The sequence below is a fragment of the Callorhinus ursinus genome, unplaced genomic scaffold, assembly GCF_003265705.2.
Source record: "Callorhinus ursinus isolate GAN/ISIS: 27379988/994484 unplaced genomic scaffold, GSC_fseal_2.0 scaffold27, whole genome shotgun sequence".
NCBI lineage: Eukaryota > Metazoa > Chordata > Mammalia > Carnivora > Otariidae > Callorhinus > Callorhinus ursinus.
In genome coordinates, this window is record NW_027397089.1 from 12,546,267 (window position 1) to 12,569,238 (window position 22,972).

Below are 22,972 nucleotides of genomic sequence, written 5' to 3' on the forward strand. Positions count from 1 at the left end.
AACTAAATCCTAGCTTTTGGAACAGGTTAACAATCATGCTTATTAATATATACCTCATGTCAGATTTAAATAGAATGATGTGTATAAAACAACCAATTATATTGCCTGATACTAGATGGTAATATATATTCAAGCAAAAAAACAGTATACATCATGCACTATGTACCTGAATTCTAGACTTATGGCAATAGAAAATAGCTTGAAATACTTGGTTTTGTTTATGCATGAGTACTTGGGCAACTGCAGTGGCTTTTAGATATTTTCATCATTTTCTAAGGGCTGAAGTGATCTCGGCAGTTGCTGAGGATCTGTAGCAGTGAAATATCCCCCCCAAAAAACAACCCCCCAAACCCCAAAATACCCCCAAAAGCATTAGATATCAATCCTTGTGAAATGAACCAAGCCTGCACTCTCAGTTCTCAAAGGAGGATTTCTTTGCATTCCTTGCATTACCTCAAAATGATTATGCCTAACTTAAAAATCAAAAGGTGAGGGAAGAGCATCCTTAGCAAAGTGGGGGGTGGGTAGTCTAAGGACAAATCACAGAACTGTATGTTGGCAGCGCATCCCCTTGACCAGCCTTTCTTACTGATAAAGTCGTATTCCAATAGCCATGAAAGGCTGCCTTGAAGTGAAGGGGAAGGTGGAGGGACAGTCCCATTGCTTTGTGTTGGTGACAGAATTAGGAGAACAAGGTGAGGGTGCTGACGAGATCTGACCTAATGACCATAAGCAGTCTTGTTTTAGCATCAGTTGGTGGAACCAATTCTTCCTCAGTAAACTGCCTGCCTGAGCCAGGGCCCTCAGGGCTGAGGCCAGCCTCTGTGTGTGTGTGTGTGTGTGTGTGTGTGTGTGTGTGTGTGTGTGCGTGTGCGCACGCGCTTTCATCTTTTCTGTTAAAGGAAACTAGAGAGGAGAGAAGCAAGAAAGTGATAGCCCCAGTGTTCTCTAAAGTAAAACTATTACAGAAACAGAAATTTTCTTTGATTCAAAGGGTAAATAAAGACATTGACAAAAATCCAAGGCTGCTGGGCAAGCCCTGTTTCTGCAGTCACCACTTGGCTGCAACCAATCTGTGCACCTGTTAATTACCATGAGGAACTTTTTGAAGAACGAATACTTTAAACTACAAAGGTCCTAGGCTAAGTCAATGGTTTTCAAAGAGTATTTCCACGGACCACCAGCAGCAGCATCACCTGCAAACTTGTAAGACATGCAAACTCTTGTCCCTAGCCCAGAATTAGATTACCTGGTGATGGGGACCATGGTATCTGCGCGTGACCAGACTTCCAGGTGATGCTGATGTCCTCCAAGTGTGAGAACTGTCTTCTTGGGTGAACTTGCAATTTCCCAGTCTTCTGCTCAGTCTCCTCGAATGCACGTGTTTTGCATGATCAATTCTACTCCCCCACTGAGGAAACAGGCAGTCATAAGGGGAGTGGAATGTAAATATTAAATTTCTGTAAGGGTGAAACAAGGTAACTTTAAGGCAAGGAAACTGATGCCCTGCCTAGTTTTAGAACTAGACTGGGATTAGACCTGGGTCCTCAGCATGTTACTAAATTAGGACTTGCTTCCAAGCAAGTTATTCATGTCCTTCTGTCCAGTTCCATATTCTTAAAATAATGTTAAAGTGCTTTTGGCTCCAATTACAGAAGATCCAAATAAGACTGACTTAAAACATGAAGTCATGGATTGTTTATTTCAAAAGAAGCTTGTAAGTGAGTAGTTCCCATTGATTCAGCTGCTCAGAGATATCTTCAAGGATATTATTGCTATTATTCATTCATCCATTCGAAGAATATTTATGGAGTGCCTAGTGTGCATTTGTTCTGTGAGGCTCCTCTGTAGATACAAAAGTAAATCTGATCCATTCCTGAAAGGGAGGATTATGCCATACAAATATATGGGCTTTATGAACATGCAACTAAGTCCTATAAAACAATTCTGCTTGCTAAATCTGCATACTTCATGCTTATCTCTCTTTAGATTTTGCTAAAATTTACAGGCATGAACGGTAACTTTCCTTAAGCTGTGGGCCACGATCAAGATCAAGCTTTACCAACAACTGTTCTAAATGCTTCTTTTCTGATGTAGGTGACAGATCATGCAGATGCGAAACATGTCATTGCCCAATTCCATGAATGGCAGGCGGGAACTGGACTGATCCTTTCTCGAGCTCGGAAACTTCCCATCGCTACAATATTTACCACTCATGCCACACTGCTTGGGAGGTATCTCTGTGCAGCAAACATTGATTTCTACAACCATCTCGATAAGGTAAATAGTTCTCCCTCCTTCCTCGCCCTCACCACCTTTCTTTTCTCATCCTTGAAGCTGAAGGATGAGAAGTATTGATCTTTACATTTCATCTGCCAGCCAGATGGCAGAAATGCCCTTTTAACTAATCAATATTCATGACAAAGCCTCCCCTGAGGTGACAGAGAGTTGCTGCCGTTTAACTTTGTCAGAGTGCAGTAGAGCATAGTGGTGACAGGGCGGATGCGTGTCTGCTTTGGAACAATAGATCCAAGATCCGAAGAGGCATAAGCGGGTGTGAGAGGCTTGGACTCCTGTGTATCCTGAAGAAGAGGAAACACTGTGAGGATGCTGGGTCCACACACCGCCGTGAGCGGCAGCTACAGACCAATCTAGGCATACAACTTGCCCTATGCGTCTCCCTCTCTCCTTCAGGTGAATAAATGGTCAGATTTCTCCTGTAACTCCACGAGGTGTAGGTGGAGTCGGTGTGGGGGTCGAGTAAGACAGCTATTTAAAACAGGGATGTGGGTCCTTGGGTACCAAACATTTGGGTTTCCTTATCTTAGAAGACTGCCCAACTCTATGACCAAAGACATTCAGTTTTGACTTTTTCTTTTATTTGCTGACAGTTAAATCAGATTAATAAAAATATATCGTTTATATCATCATGTCAGTAATATCAACAAAGCATTTGAGTACCCGAACGTCAGGGTTTTACAGATTTGGTATCTATACTGCCAATCAAATCAACCTAGCATTTTAGGGTTCCATTTACTGTCAGGAAAATTAGGAAGTTGGAAAGTTGATTTCTAAAGACTTTCCCAGTTTAAAAAAGTTCTAGGATTCTAGAAACAGAATATGTGCGTGTGTGTGTGTGTGTGAGAGAGAGAGAGAGACAGAGTGTTTGTAATACATGAACATTTAGATAATGATAGTGGAAAGCTGTCCTACAATTCTGAAGACACTTTGAGTGCAGGAAAGTTCTTTCTGACAAACTTTAACATTTGCAAAGCAGTGTGTGGTCCTAAAGAGAGCTTTCCTGTAAAAAGGTCAGCCTAACCTAAAGGTCACACTGTAAACATAAGATTTACCTTTAAAATAAAGTCACCGAGGAATTCAGAAATCAGATCAAGGAAATTTCCTAACGGTATATGATAATGGTAGACTAATAAGGGCAAACTAGTGATCTGTGATAGCTCAGCAACCTTGTGTCCCAGAAAAGAGCAGACTTTGATTTTTGTGAAAGAGAATATATTGGAGAGGCATATCAAATATTTTACTTCAGAATATCTAAGACCATTACATAGTAACAACTAATAAAAACAACTAATAAAATTCGTCACATATTAAAAGTTGTTTTTAAGTAACAAATGGTTATAGTGTATAGTTACATATTACAATTTTATTCTTTGGATAAAAGGTCAGTATTTATATCATACTATCCTCAAAATGCATCTCCCCAGCTTAAAGCTCTTCACTCATTGAAATATGTGAGCTTAGTCGGCCCCAGCCCATCTTTCTAGTAAAATATCCTGCCCAGCAGAGTGACTAGTAGATCACAAGCAGTTAAGAACTAGATTTTGCGTGAAACTCATAATCATTTTTCACAGAAAAGGCCCCCATAATAATTTTCTTTTTTTTAAAAGATTTTATTTATTTATTTGACAGAGACAGACACAGCGAGAGAGGGAACACAAGCAGGGGGAGTGGGAGAGGGAGAAGCAGGCTTCCCATGGAACAGGGAGCCCGATGCGGGGCTCGATCACGGGACCCTGGGATCATGATCTGAGCCGAAGGCAGACGCTTAAGGACTGAGCCACCCAGGCGCCCCTCCCCGTAATCATTTTCTACAGCAGATCCCCCCACTCTATGCTTACAGTAGGTTTAGAATCTGGATGTCATATAATAAGAAGTTATAAGCATGAAAAGTTTTTAAAAGTTTAACATAAGAAATGAGTCATAATTTGGTCTCTGATGCAAGACCCGGAATCAGTTGTTAATGTGGGAGTAATGTAGGGGTAACGCTCTGGCTGATGTGGGGGTAATGCTCTGGCTCAGGCAAATAAACATAGGGGAAGAATAGGAACAAGAATAAAAGTATCCGACTTTTATAAAAATAGAGTAGAATTATTTTACTCAAATACTAGTTGCCAACTGAAAACGTGTTTGGTTAATAGCCAATTCACAGACTTTGATGTTGGTTTAAGTTTTTAGTTAAATTTGTTAACTAAAATAGCATTTCAACCATTTTCAACCAGGGTATGAATCTTCTGAGACTCTCCAAGAAGATATTTTTTAAAGATTTTATTTATTTATTTATTTATTTATTTATTTGAAAGAGAGAGAGAGAGAGAGTGAGAGTGGAAGCAGGGGGAAGGGAAGCCGAGTCCCTGCTGAGCGAGGAGACCAATGAGGAGCTCAAAGCAGGGCTCCGTGAGGGGTTCCATACAGGGCCTCCACACAGGGCTCAATCCCACAACCCCGAGATCCTGACCTGAGCCGAAACCAACAGTCGGACCCTTGACTGACTCAACCACCCGGGCGCCCCTTCAGGAAGATATTTCCAAATTCATTCTATGGGTCCAGCCATTGATTGATTTTCCCCTCAACTATAATGGTTACATAACTACTGCTTTAATAAAAAAAAGAAGGCCATTGATTTTCTTATGCTTTGGCCTCTTTTTCCTTGATGGCATCAAGGTCTCCTGGGTGGAAATGTAAGGACAGTGCTGTCTGGGATGAAAAAACTGTGAAGGAACCCATACACGATTGCTTGATGGATTTTAACTCTTTCATCTGACCAAGTTTTGAGCTCATAACCTTTAGTCATAGGGTAATCCTCCTCTGTCACTGGATTGTGCTTTATTGACTAATATATACTTTGCCTCATTTTTGTTCTTTTGTACATGTTTTACTGAATTCAACAAAAAGTAATGAGATACATGAAAATGTAGGAAAGTAAGATCCATTGTCAAAACAACCAGGGCCAGATATGTCCTAGATGTTGGAATTACTGGACAGAGATTTTATAGTTTTTTTAAAGGTTTTATTTATTCATTTGAGAGAGAGAGAGAGCGAGAGTGAGGGAGCGCACAAACGGGGGTGGGGAGGGGCAGAGGGAGAGGGAGAAGCAGACTCCCCACTGAGCAGGGAGCCAGATGGGGTTCCATCTCAGGACCCTGAGATCATGACCTGAGCCGAAGGCAGATGGTTAATCAACTTGAGCCACCCAGGCACCCCCCAGACAGAGATTTTTAACAGACTATCACATACATGTGGGAAAGTGGACAACCTGTATAAACACTTAGGGTTGCTGTAAACCACAGGTGTGGCCATGCATACAGCAGTCCTGGGAAGTAAGGGGCCCCATGAGACCAGGAAAAGGCACATGCCTATCTTCATGGAGACTTTTCATGGGTTCTCCAGGCCTCTGCTGTCCTCCCCTTAAATATCTTCATACTTGGTTTTCTCATTTAGAAATCCTGTCTTCTTATCTCTAAATGTCCAGATGTTAAATGTCATCCCATATATGAAATTTTATTACTCTCTGCAATAACCACAACAGCAATAGTAGTAATAATAGCTAAAGTTACAGTGCCAGGCACTTTTCTAAACATCTGACGTGTGTTATCTCATTTAATCTTCACAAAAGTTCAGTAACATAGGAAACATTTCATACTTTTTCCAGAGATATCTTTCCTAAGTATAGGCTGTCTTTACCATATGTTTAAATGAACCCCTTCGGTGCTTTCCATTGTACGTAGGACAAAGGCCAACTTTCTAGCCTTGTCTATCATCTTATTATCCTATAGTCACATCAGATGTGATTTCCTGCACATGCTATTTGACTTAATATATGTGTTCTTTAGAGCAGCTAATTTTTCAATCCAAATAGCCTTTCCCCAAATTAAACTTTCATGTCCCAGTCCAAATGCCATTTTATTTATCCAATCAATTTGGAGGTACAAAAGTTAATAAGTCATGGTCCTTGCCCTTGAAAATCTTACGCTCTGGAGGTGATAATGACAATACGAACACTTGCATAGTATGAGATACGTTTCCCTATTCTCAGCCAGTGAATCAGTCCCTCTCTGATCCTATGCCTTCCTCAGGCACTTACTCATTTCTGCCTAATTTTAACCTGTTTTCTCACTAATTTATAAGCTCGTTGAAGGCCACAGAAACAAACAAATGTTGGTTGAATGAGAGATTTGGTTGAATAAATACCAGCCAAATAAAGCTTTTAGGAAAACTTCAGCTGATCCAAGAATGCCATATAGAGCCCTGCTTCAAACATTTTCAGAGAAATATTACAACTATTACTGTCAGGAAAGAATGCCTTAGGACTTTCTTTGTTGTAATCTTTAGAATCATCTAATGAGTGTTTTTCAGTATTTTCCTCTATATGGCTCAGTAATTATTGGGACTGACTTGTTAGTGGAGCTGGAGTCTAAAGGATATAAAAGCAGGAGAGTGCACACGCTTGGAGTCGGACTGATCTGGGATCAGTTCAAGGTGCTAAGACACTTAATAGGAATGTGATCTCGGGCAAGTGTCCTAACTTCTACAAGCTTCAATTTTCCCCTCCATGAACTGAAGACAAAATACAAGCCTCAGTGGTTTATGAGGATTAAATATGATATGAGCTTAGAAGAGAGCCTGATGCATAGTGTTGAGATTCTAATAATCTTTATTATGGAAAGCATCCTGCTAATATAATGCCAAAAACTTTATATACTTTTCTCTCTTAAACACTGCTAGTTTAATCTACAGCTATGTGAGAGATAACAATATTCAGCAACTAAGCAAAATGGCAAAAGCCCACAACTGTAGCCAACTAATTGATTGGTGCTTGGCATGTTGGTTTTTAAAGTTTTTTTTTTAAGTTAAGATACCCAGAATAATGGATGATTGCACAATCTAACACACCATCCAGTTAAAGTAACTGTACACTCCCTTGAAATTATACATTTGTGAGAGTTATACAACCCTGGAAAAGCATTTGTCTCTTCTCTTTGTCGGGTATCTTTTAAGTGAATTAGGAGTGATAATAATTATCCTTATTTTCAGTATTGAGCTTAATGTCAGTTTTGTTTCTTTGTTTATGGAGAAAATATGATAAGGACCATGGGGAAAGGAATTAGCTCAATATTTGTAAGATGTAAGGTGAGTAAATATAATTAAAATACCAAAAAATTATGAATTCTAGTAATTATAGCAAAGTAGAAAAATTTACTTAGGGGATTAAATAGCAGTTTAGAAGCAGAAATGAAGTGAAAAATACCTTTTTTTAAAAGATTTTATTTATTTTTCTGCCAGAGAGGGAGCATGGGAGAGAGAGAGCACAAGCAGGCGGAGCAGTAGGCAGAGGGAGAAGCAGGCTCCTCATTGATCAAGGAACCTGATGTGGAATTCGATCCTGGAACCCTGGGATCATGACCCAAGCCCAAGGCAGACGTTTAACCGACTGAGCCACCCAGGTGTCCCTGAACAATACTTTTTAAAGCATGAGTAGCGGTGGGGGGGAGTGAGGAGCAAGATGGTGGAGGAGTAGGAGACCTAAATTTCGTCTGGTCCCAGGAATTCAGCTGAATAGGGATCAAACCATTCTGAACACCTACGAACTCAACAGGAGATCGAAGAGGAGAGTAGCAACAACTCTCTGAACAGAGAAGCGACCACTTTCTGGAAGTTAGGACGTTTGGAGAAGTGAATCCAAAGCAATATTTGAGAAGATAGATGGCAGGGGAGGGGGCCTCTGTCCACTGCTTCTGGCAAGTGATAGAGCCGCAGAGCACAAAATCGGAACTTTTAGAAGTCGGCTCCACTGAAGGACATTGCTCCAGTGGCTAAGTGGGGGGTGGGACCCTCGTGGGACAGTGTGGTCTCAGGACCCTCGGGGTCACAGAAAGACTGGGGGTGCCTGAGTGTGGCAGAGCTCCCAGGTATTGGAGCAGGGAAGTCGGCTGCAGAGACGGAGCCGAAGTGCGGGCTCACAGCTCGGGGTTACCATAAACTGTGATCGGTGACACAGTCGGGCCACTGCTCCTCCAGCAGGGACCCAACAAGCAGCAGATCCGGGGAGACTCCCCTCTCTCCCGCAGGAGGAGCGGCGCGGGAGCACACCACAGGGTTCTGCTGGGTTTGGAGACTCCACAAGGGGTCGGGTGCCAGAGATAGAAATGCTCAGATCACAGGCCGGGTGAGCATGGAGTACGGCTGGAGACTGGGGAGACGGGAGTGACTGACTGCTTTTCTCTGGGGGCACACTGAGGAGTGGGGCCCTGAGTTCTCGGCTCCTCCGGGGCGGAGATTGGGAGGCTGCAATTTTCACTCTTGTTCTCCAAAAGCTGTATGGAAAGCTTTCAGGGAACAAAAGCTCCTGAGAGCAAACCCGAGCAGATCACTTAGCCCGGATGGCAAGGGCAGGGCAATTCCGCCTCCGGCAAAGACATTTGGGAAGCACGGCAACAGGCCCCTCCCCCAGAAGATGGGCAAGAATAGCCAGCCAAGACCAAGTTTACTGATCAATGAGAATGGCAAAACCTCAGAGCTAGGAGAATACAGCACATAGAATTCTTGGCTTTTTCCCCCCTGATTCTTTAGTCTTTCAAAGTTAATTTTTTAAATTTTCTTTTTCTATTTTTTTTAATTTTTCTTTTTCCATTTTCAACCAACATCTTATTGATCCCTTTTTTTTTAAAGATTTTATTTATTTATTTGAGAGAGAGAGAATGAGAGATAGAGAGCACAAGAGGGAAGAGGGTCAGAGGGAGAAGTAGACTCCCTGCTGAGCACGGAGCCCGATGCGGGACTCGATCCCGGGACTCCAGGATCATGACCTGAGCTGAAGGCAGTTGCTTAACCAACTGAGCCACCCAGGTGCCCCTATCAATCCCTTTTTAAAAAATCTTTTTTATTTTTCATTTTTAGAGTCATATTCTATCCGTTCATAGTAGTTAACCTTATTTTTGGTATATATATAAGTTGTTCTCTCTTTAAAATTTTGGGATACAGTTTTTTCTAACAGACCAGAATATACCCTAAATCTCTAGTATATGACTTTGTTCTAGTCTCCTGCCTGATCACATTCTCTGCCCCCCCTTTTTTTCTTTTTCAATTCCTCTTCTTTCTTTTTTCAGCCAGCTTCTTTTCTTATTAACTCCTTTTATAAAATCTTTTATAATTTTCATTTTTATAATCATATTCCATCCCTTCATTGTATTTACCCTTATTTTTGTACATATATTTTTTTTTTTCTTTAAAACTTTGGGAGGCACTTTTGTCTAACAGACCAAAATATGCCCAAAATCTAGTGTGTGGCACTGATCTATGCACCAGCCGGATCATATTTGATCATATTCTTTTTTTTTTAATCTTTTTTCTTTTATCTTTTTTCTTTCTTTCCCTTTCTTTTCCCCCAGTTTCAGGTCTCTTCTGATTTGTTTAGTGTATATTGTTCTGGGGTCATTGTTACCCTGTTAGCATTTTGTTCTCTCATTCATCTGTTGTCCTCTGGACAAAATGACAGGATGGAAAAAATCACATCAACAAAAAGAACGATAGGCAGTACTGACTGCCAGGGACCTAATCAATACGGACATTAGTAAGATGTCAGAACTAGAGTTCAGAATGATGATTTTAAAAATACTAGCTGGGCTTGAAAAAAGCATGGAAGATATTAGAGAAACCCTTTCTGGAGAAATAAAAGAACTAAAATCTAACCAAGTTGAAATCAAAAAGGCTATTAATGAGGTGAAATAAAAAATGGAGGCTCTAACTGCTAGGATAAATGAGGTAGAAGAGAGAATTAGTGATATAGAAGACCAAATGATGGAAAATAAGGACGCTGACAAAAAGAGAGATAAACAACTACTGGATCACGAGGGCAGAATCGAGAGATAAGTGATACCATAAGACGAAACAATATTAGAATAATTGGGATCCCAGAAGGAGAAGAAAGAGAGAGAGGGGCAGAAGGTATATTGGAGCAAATTATAGCAGAGAACTTCCCTAATGTGGGGAAGGAAACAGGCATCAAAATCCAGGAGGCACAGAGAACCCCTCTCAAAATCAATAAAAATAGGTCAACACCCTGACATCTAATAGTAAAACTTACGAGTCTCAGAGACAGAGAAAATCCTGAAAGCAGCTTGGGAGAAGAGATCTGTAACCTACAATGGTAGAAACATTACATTGGCAACAGACCTATCCACAGAGACCTGGCAGGCCAGAAAGGACTGGCATGATATATTCAGAGCACTAAATGAGAAAAATATGCAGCCAAGAATACTATATCCAGCTAGGCTGTCATTGAAAATAGAAGGAGACATAAAAAGCTTCCAGGACCAACAAAAACTAAAGGAATTTGCAAACAGGAAACCAGCCCTACAAGAAATATTGAAAGGGGTCTTCTAAGCAAAGAGAGAGCCTAAAAGCAGCATAGACCAGAAAGGAACAGAGACAATATACAGTAACAGTCACCTTACAAGCAATACAATGGCACTAAATTCATATCTTTCAATAGTTATCCTGAATGTAAATGGGCTAAATGCCCCAACAAGAGACATAGGCTATCAGATTGGATTAAAAAACAAGACCCATCGATATGCTGTCTGCAAGAGACTCATTTTAGACCCAAAGACACCTCCAGATTGAAAGTGAGGGGGTGAAAAACCATTTGCTATGCTAATGGACACCAAAAGAAAGCTGGGGTGGCAATCCTTATATCAGACAAATTAGATTTTAAAAGAAAGACTGTAATAAGAGATGAGGAAGGCCACTATATCCTACTTAAAGGGTCTCTCCAACAAGAAGATCTAACAATTGTAAATATCTATGCCCCTAACATGGGAGCAGCCAAGTATATAAGGCAATTAATAACAAAAGCAAAGAAACACATCTACAATACAATAATAGTGGGGGACTTTAACACCCCCCCTCACTGAAATGGACAACCCATCTAAGCAAAAGATCAACAAGGAAATAAAGACTAAATGATACACTGGACCAAATGGACTTCACAGATATATTCAGAACATTCCATCCCAAAGCAACAGAATACACATTCTTCTCTAGTGCCCATGGAATATTCTCCAGAATAGATCACATCCTAGGTTACAAGTCAGGTCTCAACAGGTACCAAAAGATTGGGATCATTCCCTGCATATTTTCAGACCACAATGCTTTGAAACTAGAACTCAATTACAAGAAGAAAGTTGGAAAGAACTCAAATACATGGAGACTAAAGAGCATCCTACTAAAGAATGAATGGGTCAACCAGGAAATTAAAAAAGAATTTAAAAAATTCATAGAAACCAATGAAAATGAAAACACAACTGTTCAAAATCTTTGGGATGCAGCAAAGGCGGTCCTAAGAGGAAAGTATATAGCAATACAAGCCTTTCTCAAGAAACAAGAAAGGTCTCAAATACACAACCTAACCCTACACCTAAAGGAGCTGGAGAAAGAACAGCAAAGAAAGCCTAAACCCGGCAGGAAAAGAAAAATAATAAAGATTAGAGCAGAAATCAATGAAATAGAAATCAAAAGACAGTAGAACAGATCAACGAAACTAGGAGCTTGTTCCTTGAAAGAATTAATATGATTGCTAAACCCCTGACCAGACTTATCAAAAAGAAAAGAGAAAGGACCCAAATAAATAAAATCATGAATGAAAGAGGAGAGATCACAATCAACACCAAAGAAATACAAACAATTATAAGAACATATTATGAGCATCTATATGCCAGCAAATTAGATAATCTGGAAGAAATGGATGCATTCCTAGAGATGTATCAACTACCAAATGGATGCATTCCTAGAGACGTATCAACTACCAAAACTGAACCAGGAAGAAATAGAATACCCGAACAGACCTATAACCACTAAGGAAATTGAAGCAGTAATCAAAATCTCCCAACAAACAAAAGCCCGGGCCAGATGGCTTCCCAGGGGAATTCTACCAAACATTTAAAGAAGAATAAATACCTATCCTTCTGAAACTGTTCCAAAAAATAGAAATGGAAGGAAAACTTCCAAACTCGTTTTATGAGACCACCATTACCTTGATCCCAAAACCAGACAAAGACCCCATCAAAAAGGAGAATTATAGACCAATATCCTTGATGAACATGGATGCAAAAATTCTCACCAAAATACTAGCCAATAGGATCCAACAGTACAGTAAAAGGATTATTCACCACAACCAAGTGGGATTTATCCCTGGGCTGCAAGGTTGGTTCAACATCCACAAAACAATCAATGTGATACAATACATTAATAAAAGAAAGAACAAGAACCATATGATCCTCTCAATAGATGCAAAAAAAGCATTTGGCAAAGTACAGCATCCATTCTTGATTAAAACTCTTCAGAGTATACGGATAGAGGGTACATACCTCAATATCATAAAAGCCATCTATGAAAAACACACAGCGAGTATCATTCTCAATGGGGAAAAACTGAGAACTTTCCCCCTAAGGTCAGGAACACGGCAGGGATGTCCACTATCACCACTGCTATTCAGCATAGTACTAGAAGTCCTAGCCACAGCAATCAGACAAAAAAAAGAAATCAAAGGCATCCAAATTGGCAGAGAGGAAGTCAAACTCTCACTCTTTGCAGATGATATGATACTTTATGTGGAAAACCCAAAAGACTCCGCCCCAAAACTGCTAGAACTCATACAGGAATTCAATAAAGTGGCAGGATATAAAATCAATGCACAGAAATCAGTGGCATTTATATACACCAACAACAAGACATAAGAAAGAGAAATCAAGGAGTCCATCCCATTTACAATTGCACCCAAAACCATAAGATACCTAGGAATAAATCTAACCAAAGAGGCAAAAAATCTGTACTCAGAAAACTATAAAATACTCATGAAAGAAATTGTGGAACACACAAAGAAGTGGAAAAACGTTCTATGCTCATGGTTTGGAAGAACAAATATTGTGAGGATGTCAATGCTACCTAGAGCAATCTACACATTTAACACAATCCCTATCAAAATACCATCAACTTTTTTCAAAGAAATGGAACAAATAATCCTAAAATTTGTATGGAACCAGAAAAGACCCCGAATAGCCAGAGGAGTGTTGAAAAAGAAAAGCAAAACCGGTGGCATCACAATTCCAGATTTCAAGCTCTATTACAAAGCTGTAATCATCAAGACAGTATGTTACTGGCATAAAAACAGACACATAGATCAGTGGAACAGAATAGAGAGCCCAGAAATGGACCCTCAACTCTATGGTCAACTAATCTTTGACAAAGCAGGAAAGAATGTCCAATGGAAAAAAGACAGTCTCTTCAACAAATGATTTTGGGAAAATTGGACAGCCAGGTGCAGAAGAATGAAACTGGACCATGTCCTTACACCACACACAAAAATAGACTCCAAATGGTTGAAATACCTCAATGTGAGACAGGAGTCCATCAAAATCCTAAAGGAGAACACAGGCAGCAACCTCTTCGACCTCAGCCACAGCAACTTCTTCCTAGAAACATCACCAAAGGCAAGGAAAGCAAGGGCAAAAATGAACTATTGGGAGTTCATCAAGATAAAAAGCTTTTGCACAGCAAAAGAAACAGTCAACAAAACCAAAAGATAACCGACAGAATGGGAGAAGATATTTGCAAATGACATATCAGATAAAGGGCTAGTATCCAAAATCTATAAAGAACTTATCAAACTCAACACCCAAAGAACAAATGATCCAATCAAGAAATGGGCAGAAGACATGAACAGACATTTTTCCAAAGAAGACATCCAAATGGCCAACAGACACATGAAAAAGTGCTCAACATCGCTCAGCATCAGGGAAATTCAAATCCAAATCTCAATGAGATACCACCTCACATCAGTCAGAGTGGCTACAATTAACAAGTCAGGAAATGACAGATGTTGGCGAGGATGTGGAAAAAGGGGAACCCTCCTACACTGTTGGTGGGAATGTAAGCCAGTGCAGCCACTCTGGAAAACAGTATGGAGGTTCCTCAAAAAGTTGAAAATAGAGCTCCCATATGACCCAGCAATTGCACTCCTGGGTATTTACCCCAACGATAAAAATGTAGGGATCCGAAGGGGTACGTGCACCCCGATGTTTATAGCAGCAATGTCCACAACAGCCAAACTATGGAAAGAGCCAAGATGTCCATCGACAAATGAATGTATAAAGAAGATGTGGTATATATATACAATGGAATATTATGCAGCCATCAGAAAACCATGAAATCTTGCCATTTGCAACAATGTAGATGGAACTGGAGGGTATTATGCTGAGCGAAATAAGTCAATCAGAGAAAGACATGTATCATCTGGCCTCACTGATATGAGGAATTCTTAATCTCAGGAAACAAACAGGGTTTCTGGAGTGGTGGGGGTGGGAGGGGTGTGGTGGCTGGGTGATAGACATTGGGGAGATTGTGTGCTATGGTGAGCACTGTGAATTGTGTAAGACTGTTGAATCACAGACCTGTACCTCTGAAACAAATCATACATTATATGTTACAAAAAGAAGAAGATAGTAGGAAAGGAAAAATGAAGGGGGGGAATCGGAAGGGGAGACAAACCATGTGAGACTATGGACTCTGAGAAACAAACTGAGGGTTCTAGAGGGGAGGCAGGTGGGGGGGTGGGTTAGCCTGGTAATGGGTATTAAAGAGGGTACATATTGAGTGGAGCACTGGGTGTTATACGCAAACAATGAGTCATGGAACCACTACATCAAAAACTAATGATGTAATGTATGGTGAATAGCAAAACATAATAAAATAAAATAAAGCATGAGTAGCTGTGCATTTTAGTAATAGGTTTAATAACAAGTTATTACTTTTTTGTGGTCATAAGCCTTTACACAGCACTGAGGAAAAACAATGTGAATAATATGTGATTTTGTTTTGCTTGTGTAGAAGGATCAGTACAGTTGATCCTTGAACAACACAAGTTTGAAGTACATGGGTCCACTTATACATGGATTTTTCTTTTTTAAAGATTTTATTTATTTATTTGACAGAGAGAGACACAGTGAGAGAGGGAACACAAGCAGGGGGAGTGGGAGATGGAGAAGCAGGCCTCCCATGGAGCAGGGAGCCCGATGCAGGGCTTGATCCCTTGACCCTGAGATCATGTTCTGAGCCGAAGGCAGACGCTTAATAACTGAGCTACCCAGGCACCTCTATACATGGATTTTTTTGATAAATACAGTACAGTCCTATAAATGTGTTTTCTTTTCCTTATGATTTTCTTACTAGCATTTTCTTTTCTCTAGCTTACTTTATTATAAAAATACAGTATATAGTATACACATAATATACAAAATATGTGTTAATCAACTGTTTTTGTCATTGGTAAGGCTTCTGGTCAACAGTAGGCTATTAGTAGTTAAGTGTTGGGGGAGTCAAAAGTTAAATACGGATTTCTTTTTTTTTAAAGATTTTATTTATTTATTCATAAAAGACAGAGAGAAAGAGAGAGAGAGGCAGAGGGAGAAGCAAGCTCCCCGCTGAGCAGTCAGCCCAATGCGGGACTTGATCCTGGGACTCTGGGATCATGACCTGAGCCGATGGCAGATGCTTCACCATCTGAGCCACCCAGGCACCCTAAATATGGATTTCTGATTACACAGAGGGTCGGTCCCCCTAACCCCCATGTTGGTCAAGGGTCAATTGTATGAGCAAAAGTATATCAAATGTATATGTGATTTGCTTTTTCTTTCTTTTCTTTTCTTTTCTTTTTTTTTGTTAACAGTTTAACATAGACAAAGAGGCTGGGGAAAGGCAGATTTACCACCGGTATTGCATGGAGCGGGCCTCTGTCCATTGTGCTCATGTGTTCACCACAGTATCCGAAATAACAGCAATAGAAGCAGAACATGTGCTGAAGAGGAAGCCTGGTAATTAATATCTCTGAGTTTGCTGTCCACCTTTCAGTCCTAAATGACATTAGAGTCTAAAACTTTTGTTTGAAACAAAAAAGCCTAAAATAATAGAGGAAAACTTGCATTCACTATTACCACCCAAATCTTTACACGTATTTTACTTTTCAATGTCGGTAACTTTGTGGTAACACCAACCCTAAGGTATATCCAGAACATAGAAGTGTTCAATCTGTGCTTGGTGAATAAATGGGCTATGCTAGAAATGAGCCTACGCCCTAGGGTTGTCACAGTGACCTGGTGTATGTAAGCAAGTTAACTTTTCTATTTTAAGGAAATGAAAGTTCAGAAAATATAAGAAATTCATACAAGACTATCCCAGTCCTACATCTAACGATATTGCCTCATTGGTCCTATTTAGTAGAAACCTATTGTTTTACTTCTCCAAAGACTTTGAAAGCTTTTCTGGGAACTATCCCCAGACCCATCCAGAGGTTGCAATGCTGAGAGGCCTGTTCATAAAACATGACCCTATCATCTGGCCAGAGCTGATTGGCCCAGAAGTAGATACCTGGCATAAACCAGCCAATCAGAATGCTCCCACAAGAGGGAGGCTAAACAGATGAGTCTTTATGGATGCACTCATTAAGGATAGGTATGTCAGCTTTGCAGCTGTTGGCACTGTCCATTTTTCTTTTATGTTGCATGGGATGCAAAGAAGGCTAAACTAGGGGCGCCTGGGTGGCCTCAGTTGGTTAAGTTGCCTACTCTTGATTTCAGCTGTCATGATCTCAGGGTTGTGAGATCTCCTGGTGGGGTTCCCTGCTCAGCGGGGAGTCTGCTTGAAATTCTCTCTCTCCCTCTGCCCCTCCCCTGCTCATGCACACATACACACACACACATTCTCTCAAATAAATAAAATCTTTTGAAAATTTTTTTAAAAAGAAGGCTAAACTACAATGAAGTACAATGAAAAATGGAAACAGACTGGGAGAACTCTAGATTCTCCACAGTGATTTAAATTAATGGTTTAAACTAATTCTTGAAGCCCAGCTAAACCTTTGCTATGAGACACTCTAGCATCCCATGAATAAATTCCTCATTATTATAGGTAAGCCAGTGTTAGTACCTACTTACCTGGTGTTAGCACTGGGTCTGTTATTTGCTACCAAACAGTCCTAATGAATATATTCTCTTCTTTAATCCCTGTGATCTTGTCTTTGTCTTTCTTCCAGATACTAGTTGGATATCTGAAGGAGGTATTTCAAGGTGCTAGGTAGTTAAAAAAAGAGGAAGAATCCAAGAAATTTGAATAATGGCAGCATAAAGATCCTATGTTCTTCTTTTGTCTTTCGAAGTATTCCCTAAGGTTCTCTTGGATTCTCACTGCCATGCCCCTTACAGAAGTTTACTCCATCAATATGTTATTTCTTTTTACATCTTTCTTGTTTCTTGTCTACTGTATCCTTTTCTGTGCTTACAAAAATTCTTTGTTTTTTTCCTATTCTAAAATAAAACTTTCTCTTGAGACTACTATCCTATCAAATGTCTACACAATCTTATCTTTCTTCCTGCTGCCAAATATAGCCTCATTTCTGAAACACTGGAAAAATTCCAGAGGAATTAAAGTCATAATAAAGTGATATTAATATACATTCTTGGCTTCTATACCTTTTTGGACAAGACAGCTGACTGTCATAGTGGATAAAGGTATAGACCTCAGAGCCAGGCTGCCTGTTATTTTATTTTATTTTTTTATTTTATTTTATTTTATTTTATTTATTATTCTATTCTATTCTATTCTAGTAATTTTTTAATTTTATTTTAGAGAGAGAGTGCGGAGGCCGGGGTGGGGGGGCGGGCAGGTGGAGCATCAGAGAGAGAGACAGAATCTCAAGTAGACTCTGAGCTGAGCATGGCGCCCGAGGCATGCTCAATCTCATGGCCCTGAGATCAAGACCTGAGCTGAAATCAAGAGTCCAAAGCTTAGCCAGCTGAACCATCCAGGCCCCTCCAGGCTGGGTTAGTTTTAAATGCTACCTCTTTTACTTTGTAGTTACTTGATCTTGGGCAAATAACTTCTCTACAGGTCAGTTTCTTCACTTATAAAATGGGGATAGAAACATAAGTTACTTTATATGGTTTTATAAAAATTAAATTAGGTATTTATCAAATACACTAGAGTCTAGAACAAAGTAAGTACTATATAATGTTATGGAAAGGGAAATATATTGTAAGGGGGGATTGTCTACTATCCTGATCACACTGTAGGAATTATTCATATGAGGGCTTTCACTAGAAACCTTGGCAACCTAAAATTGACTCTGCTGCGCAGTACAGAATTTGCCCAATTACTTAGTAAAAAATCAGAAGAACCAGCAGTTTGTTGTTGTTGTTTTTATGAGAAATGACCAAGAAGCCTTTGTTGATTTTGTGGAACCGTTTCAAAAGATAGCTTGTTAATTATAAAATATCCTTCAAAATGATGGCATACTTATAATTATAGCTCAAATCTCCATTGCCATGTGTTAAATTTTTTTGACATAGCTTCTTTTTTTAAATTTCATTTGTTTTTGCTGCTACTAAATGCAGCAACCCATGTATTCAAGTCACTAGGTAGTTCCCATCTTGTACCCTGAGGAGTCTCTATCTTGTCACAGACTAATAATTATTCTGGAAGACCAAAATGTCTTCCTGCTTGAGTAAAAACTTCTGGGAATTAGAAATAAAGGACTGCCTTTCCAATTTTCCAAATACTACATTTCCCACATGCTTGGCCAATTAAGATGCTAAGAGGTAGTTTCGTGCACAACATGGCTACAGACACAACATGTGGAGGAGACTGCATGGATTCTACTCCTACTGATACTTGTGTTCTCCGACAGATTCCTTAACAACTCTGGGCCTCAGTTTTTGCCTCTGAAAATGCAGATAAGAACACCTACTCCATTGCTTCTTGGAAGGATTAAATGAGTTACATTATAAAGTGTTTAGAGCATTCAGAGCAATAGTAAGCCATCTATAAATGAAAACTATAATAATCATTCTTAGTGCTTTTAATTAGATGTTTCATTTTACTAGTTAATGTTATTTTGGTCACTCACTCCTAATTTCCCATTTCAAGAATTTATTGTGATGTTTTATGAATTTTCAGTTCTATGATAGAAACTAGAAATGTTAAGGGACATCTAATTTTATATATTTAAACACACTATTTTTCTACAATGGTACCCTCTCTCAAAAGAAGATTTTTGTGATGATTTTTTTTTGCTTTTCCAGATGTGGTTACTCCAAATGGCTTGAATGTTAAGAAATTTTCAGCGGTACATGAGTTTCAAAATCTACACGCCATGTACAAGGCCAGGATCCAGGATTTTGTTCGAGGTCATTTCTATGGGTATGCTCTTCTTTATTTAAAAAAAAAAATGACATGTGTCTTAGGGACCTATGGCATAGGAAAAACAAAATTGTTATAGTAAATGTTTATCTTTCCCAGCCCCCTTTGAACTTTAACAGAATTTATTTGTATATTTTGTTGCTGTTGCCTTATTTCATTTGAAACGGTTTTGTTTTGTTTTAGTCATCTGGACTTTGATCTTGAAAAGACTTTGTTCCTTTTCATTGCTGGGAGATATGAGTTTTCCAACAAAGGAGCTGACATCTTCCTAGAAGCCTTATCCAGGCTAAATTTTCTGCTGAGGGTAAGAACGCTGTAGAACACCATGCAATAATAGGCAGATTTCCTTCTGTGGGAAGTAAAGAACTTTCTGGCTTCTTAAGAAGTATCCAACAGATATGTGATTGTGAATACTTAAAATGACAACCTTATTCTGAAAATGGCTCCAGCTTTTCAATTTACATATTGGGACCACCATGTTGTTCACTTGTGTATCTGTCTGTTATCTGGTATTTTGTTAAGAGAGCCACAAGCTTATTGTGTTCTGTTTTAAGATGACATTATACTTTCCTAAGATGACATTAAACATTCCTTTCCCTGTCCCAAGAGTTAACCAGTTGAAAGATAAATATGAAGAAATCAAGCAAATGGAGAACAAAATTTGCCATTTTTAAAACCAATAAAGACTGAGGGGCATCTGGGTGGCTCAGTCGGTTGAGGTTCTGCCTTCGGCTCAGGTCATGATCCCCGACTCCCGGGATTGAGCCCCTCATCAGGCTCCCTGCTCAGCGGGGATTCTGCTTCTCTCTCAGCCCCTCACCCTGCTCTGTCCCTCTCTCTCTCTCTCTCAAATAAATAAATAAAATCTAAAAAATAAAAAATAAAATAAAACCAATAAAGACTGTAATGAAAGATGTGGCTTGGTATATGGCACCCTTAGGCTTCCTGATATTGAACCTTGCTATTAGACCTAGCTAGCTCATCACTTTGCTGTGCTCCCCCAACCAAAGAAGGCCTTCAGAGGAGCCTCTACCACACAGCTGGCAACCAACCAGTTGCTCTCTGTACAAGGGGTAGACACACACAAACACTATTCCTCTCCCTACTCACCAGCCATGTCTCCTCCCCGAGATTAATAAGAGTCTTGAGCTATGAAACCAGGAGGTGTCCCACCACATGGAAAAAAGGAGGGGAAAGGAGGTTCCCACTTCCATGTGGAATCAGTTTCTGCTCAGGAAGGTGGGACTTAATATAGGTTCCCAATTAAGCCAGCAATAAAACCTGTGCCAATAGAAGCAGCTATGCAAAATGGTACCATGGAATAGCTAGTGATTAAAGTTATTGGCTTATATTCTAATCCTATCATGTAAAAGTATAAAATAAATAACAGTAAGCTACAGGAGACCAGTGTAAAATTTCAATCTTACTGAGATACCAAGACAACCTAAACTTTCCTGAGCTTGTACTGTTCTCCAGTTAATTTTTTTCCTTGGACATAGATTTATTTTTGCCTTAGAGCAGACATCACACCAAGTATACTAAAAGATTTACTGATACCACTTAATAAGGAAATAATACATTAATAAAAACCCAACTCTGTAAAATAGGACTGAAGACCACATAGATTATTCTTTAATAGGCAGGAATAATCTTATTCCATAATATTTCCTGGTGTGCATCTATTCAACAAGCTTTTATAGATGGACTCAAAGTTATATCAAACATATATCATGTTTAGGGATATTAATCAATTTATCTATACATTTATTAAATAGTCACTTTATCTTTAAGTATGAAGAAAAAGCCAATTGCTATTCTAGACATCAAAGATCATTACAATACTTGGAGAAATTAAAAGAAAGCATTCTCTTTCATATAGTACATTTATTCTTTCATAGCACATTGGCTACTCCTGGAGTTAGTTTCCTATTCTATGACTTCTATAGATTATTTTAATAGAATGTCAGACCCTTGAGGGGTCTATAAGTATGCAGTGCCCACATTTAGGATATATTCATTTCCAGAATATACAAACATTCATATGTGCATGGTTTTAAGTGAGTTTATGCTCCCATTCTCACAGTGGTTTGGATATGTCATTTCCTTCTGGGATGTGCTAGGGAAGAGGAAAAGAAAACAGAGTATAGGATCAAAAAACACCAGTTTGAATCTCAGCTCTGCCAATAACCTGTCATAGGATCTCAGACAAAATATTGAAACTCTCATGCCACTCTTTCAATTAGTAAAATGAAGAGAGTGATATCTATTGTTCACGGTTTTTATGAGGATTGGATTAAATTATGCATTTAAAGTGTCCGGCACAGTGCCTGACACGCCAGAGGGGCTGAGCACATGCTTGTTCCTGTACTTTAGGACTAAAAAACCAAAATGTGGCATTATGGTAAGACATTTAACAGAAAAGTGTAAATAATCTATTTATGCAAATCAATGTGACTAAACTAGAAAAAAATAGAATAAAACAAAAGTAAACCCCCATGAATTTTCCAATCTGAAATTTTAAAGAGCTAATTTTGGCCTTGTAACATTAGCTCACATTCATGTGACTTTTTTTTTAACCCCAGAAAAGCACTGTGATGTCACTAGCAATTGCTATATATTTTAGCTGCTTAAGGAAAATATTTTATGTCTGAATTTTCAAATTGTTAATCAACAGATCTTGACTGAAAGCCAGATTTAACTAATATTTCTGAGTTAAGCTTCAGAAAGGTGGGTTTAATTTCTCTGTGAATCATAAATAAGTATTCCTTTTATCTAAAGGTAATTTAAAACATTTTTTTTTTTAAGTTTAAGGTCCATCTGTTGATGTTTTCTTTTACCTTTGGTAGTTAACTTGTGTTTCCTAATCCCTCATTAGATGCATAAAAGTGACGTCACAGTGGTGGTGTTTTTCATCATGCCTGCCAAGACAAATAATTTCAATGTGGAAACGCTGAAAGGCCAGGCTGTGCGGAAACAGCTATGGTAATCTCATATCTTGTGAATGTTCTCAATAAGTGTCAAGAGATTTTTTTAACATGCATAATTTCTGATATAGCTCCTTAAACTGTTTTTTCTTTAAGATTATTATAGCACAAGGGGTGCCTGGGTGGCTCAGTTGGTTAAGCTTCTGCCTTCGGCTCAGGTCATGATCCTGGGCTTCTGGGATCAACCCTCCACGTTGGGCTCCCTGCTCAGCAGGGAGTCTGTTTCTCCCTCTCCCTCTGACCCTCCCCCCTGTTCCTGCCCTCTCTTTCTCTCACAAACGAAGAAATAAAAAATCTTTTTAGAAAAAGATTATTTTAGCACAAATGCTACTGGATTCTCTTCTCATAGGCTACTATGTCAGATTATGTAGTGCCTATCAAACTGTGTTACTATAAAAACTTTGGAATGAGCCACCGTGGAAGGAAAAACGTCTGTGGGAATCTTT

The 22,972-nt window shown here is 39.3% G+C and overlaps 1 protein-coding gene across 1 annotated transcript in view; it reads left to right on the plus strand.

The window, feature by feature from the left end:
• Nucleotides 1-22,972, plus strand: part of GYS2 (glycogen synthase 2) — a 70,366-nt gene that overhangs the window by 14,223 nt on the left and 33,171 nt on the right. Inside the window, exons 4-8 of the mRNA XM_025879872.2 lie at nucleotides 2,098-2,280; nucleotides 16,019-16,163; nucleotides 19,425-19,542; nucleotides 19,726-19,846; nucleotides 22,418-22,524. Of these exons, the coding sequence (XP_025735657.1) occupies nucleotides 2,098-2,280; nucleotides 16,019-16,163; nucleotides 19,425-19,542; nucleotides 19,726-19,846; nucleotides 22,418-22,524 (674 nt within the window). The remainder of the gene's footprint in view (nucleotides 1-2,097; nucleotides 2,281-16,018; nucleotides 16,164-19,424; nucleotides 19,543-19,725; nucleotides 19,847-22,417; nucleotides 22,525-22,972) is intronic.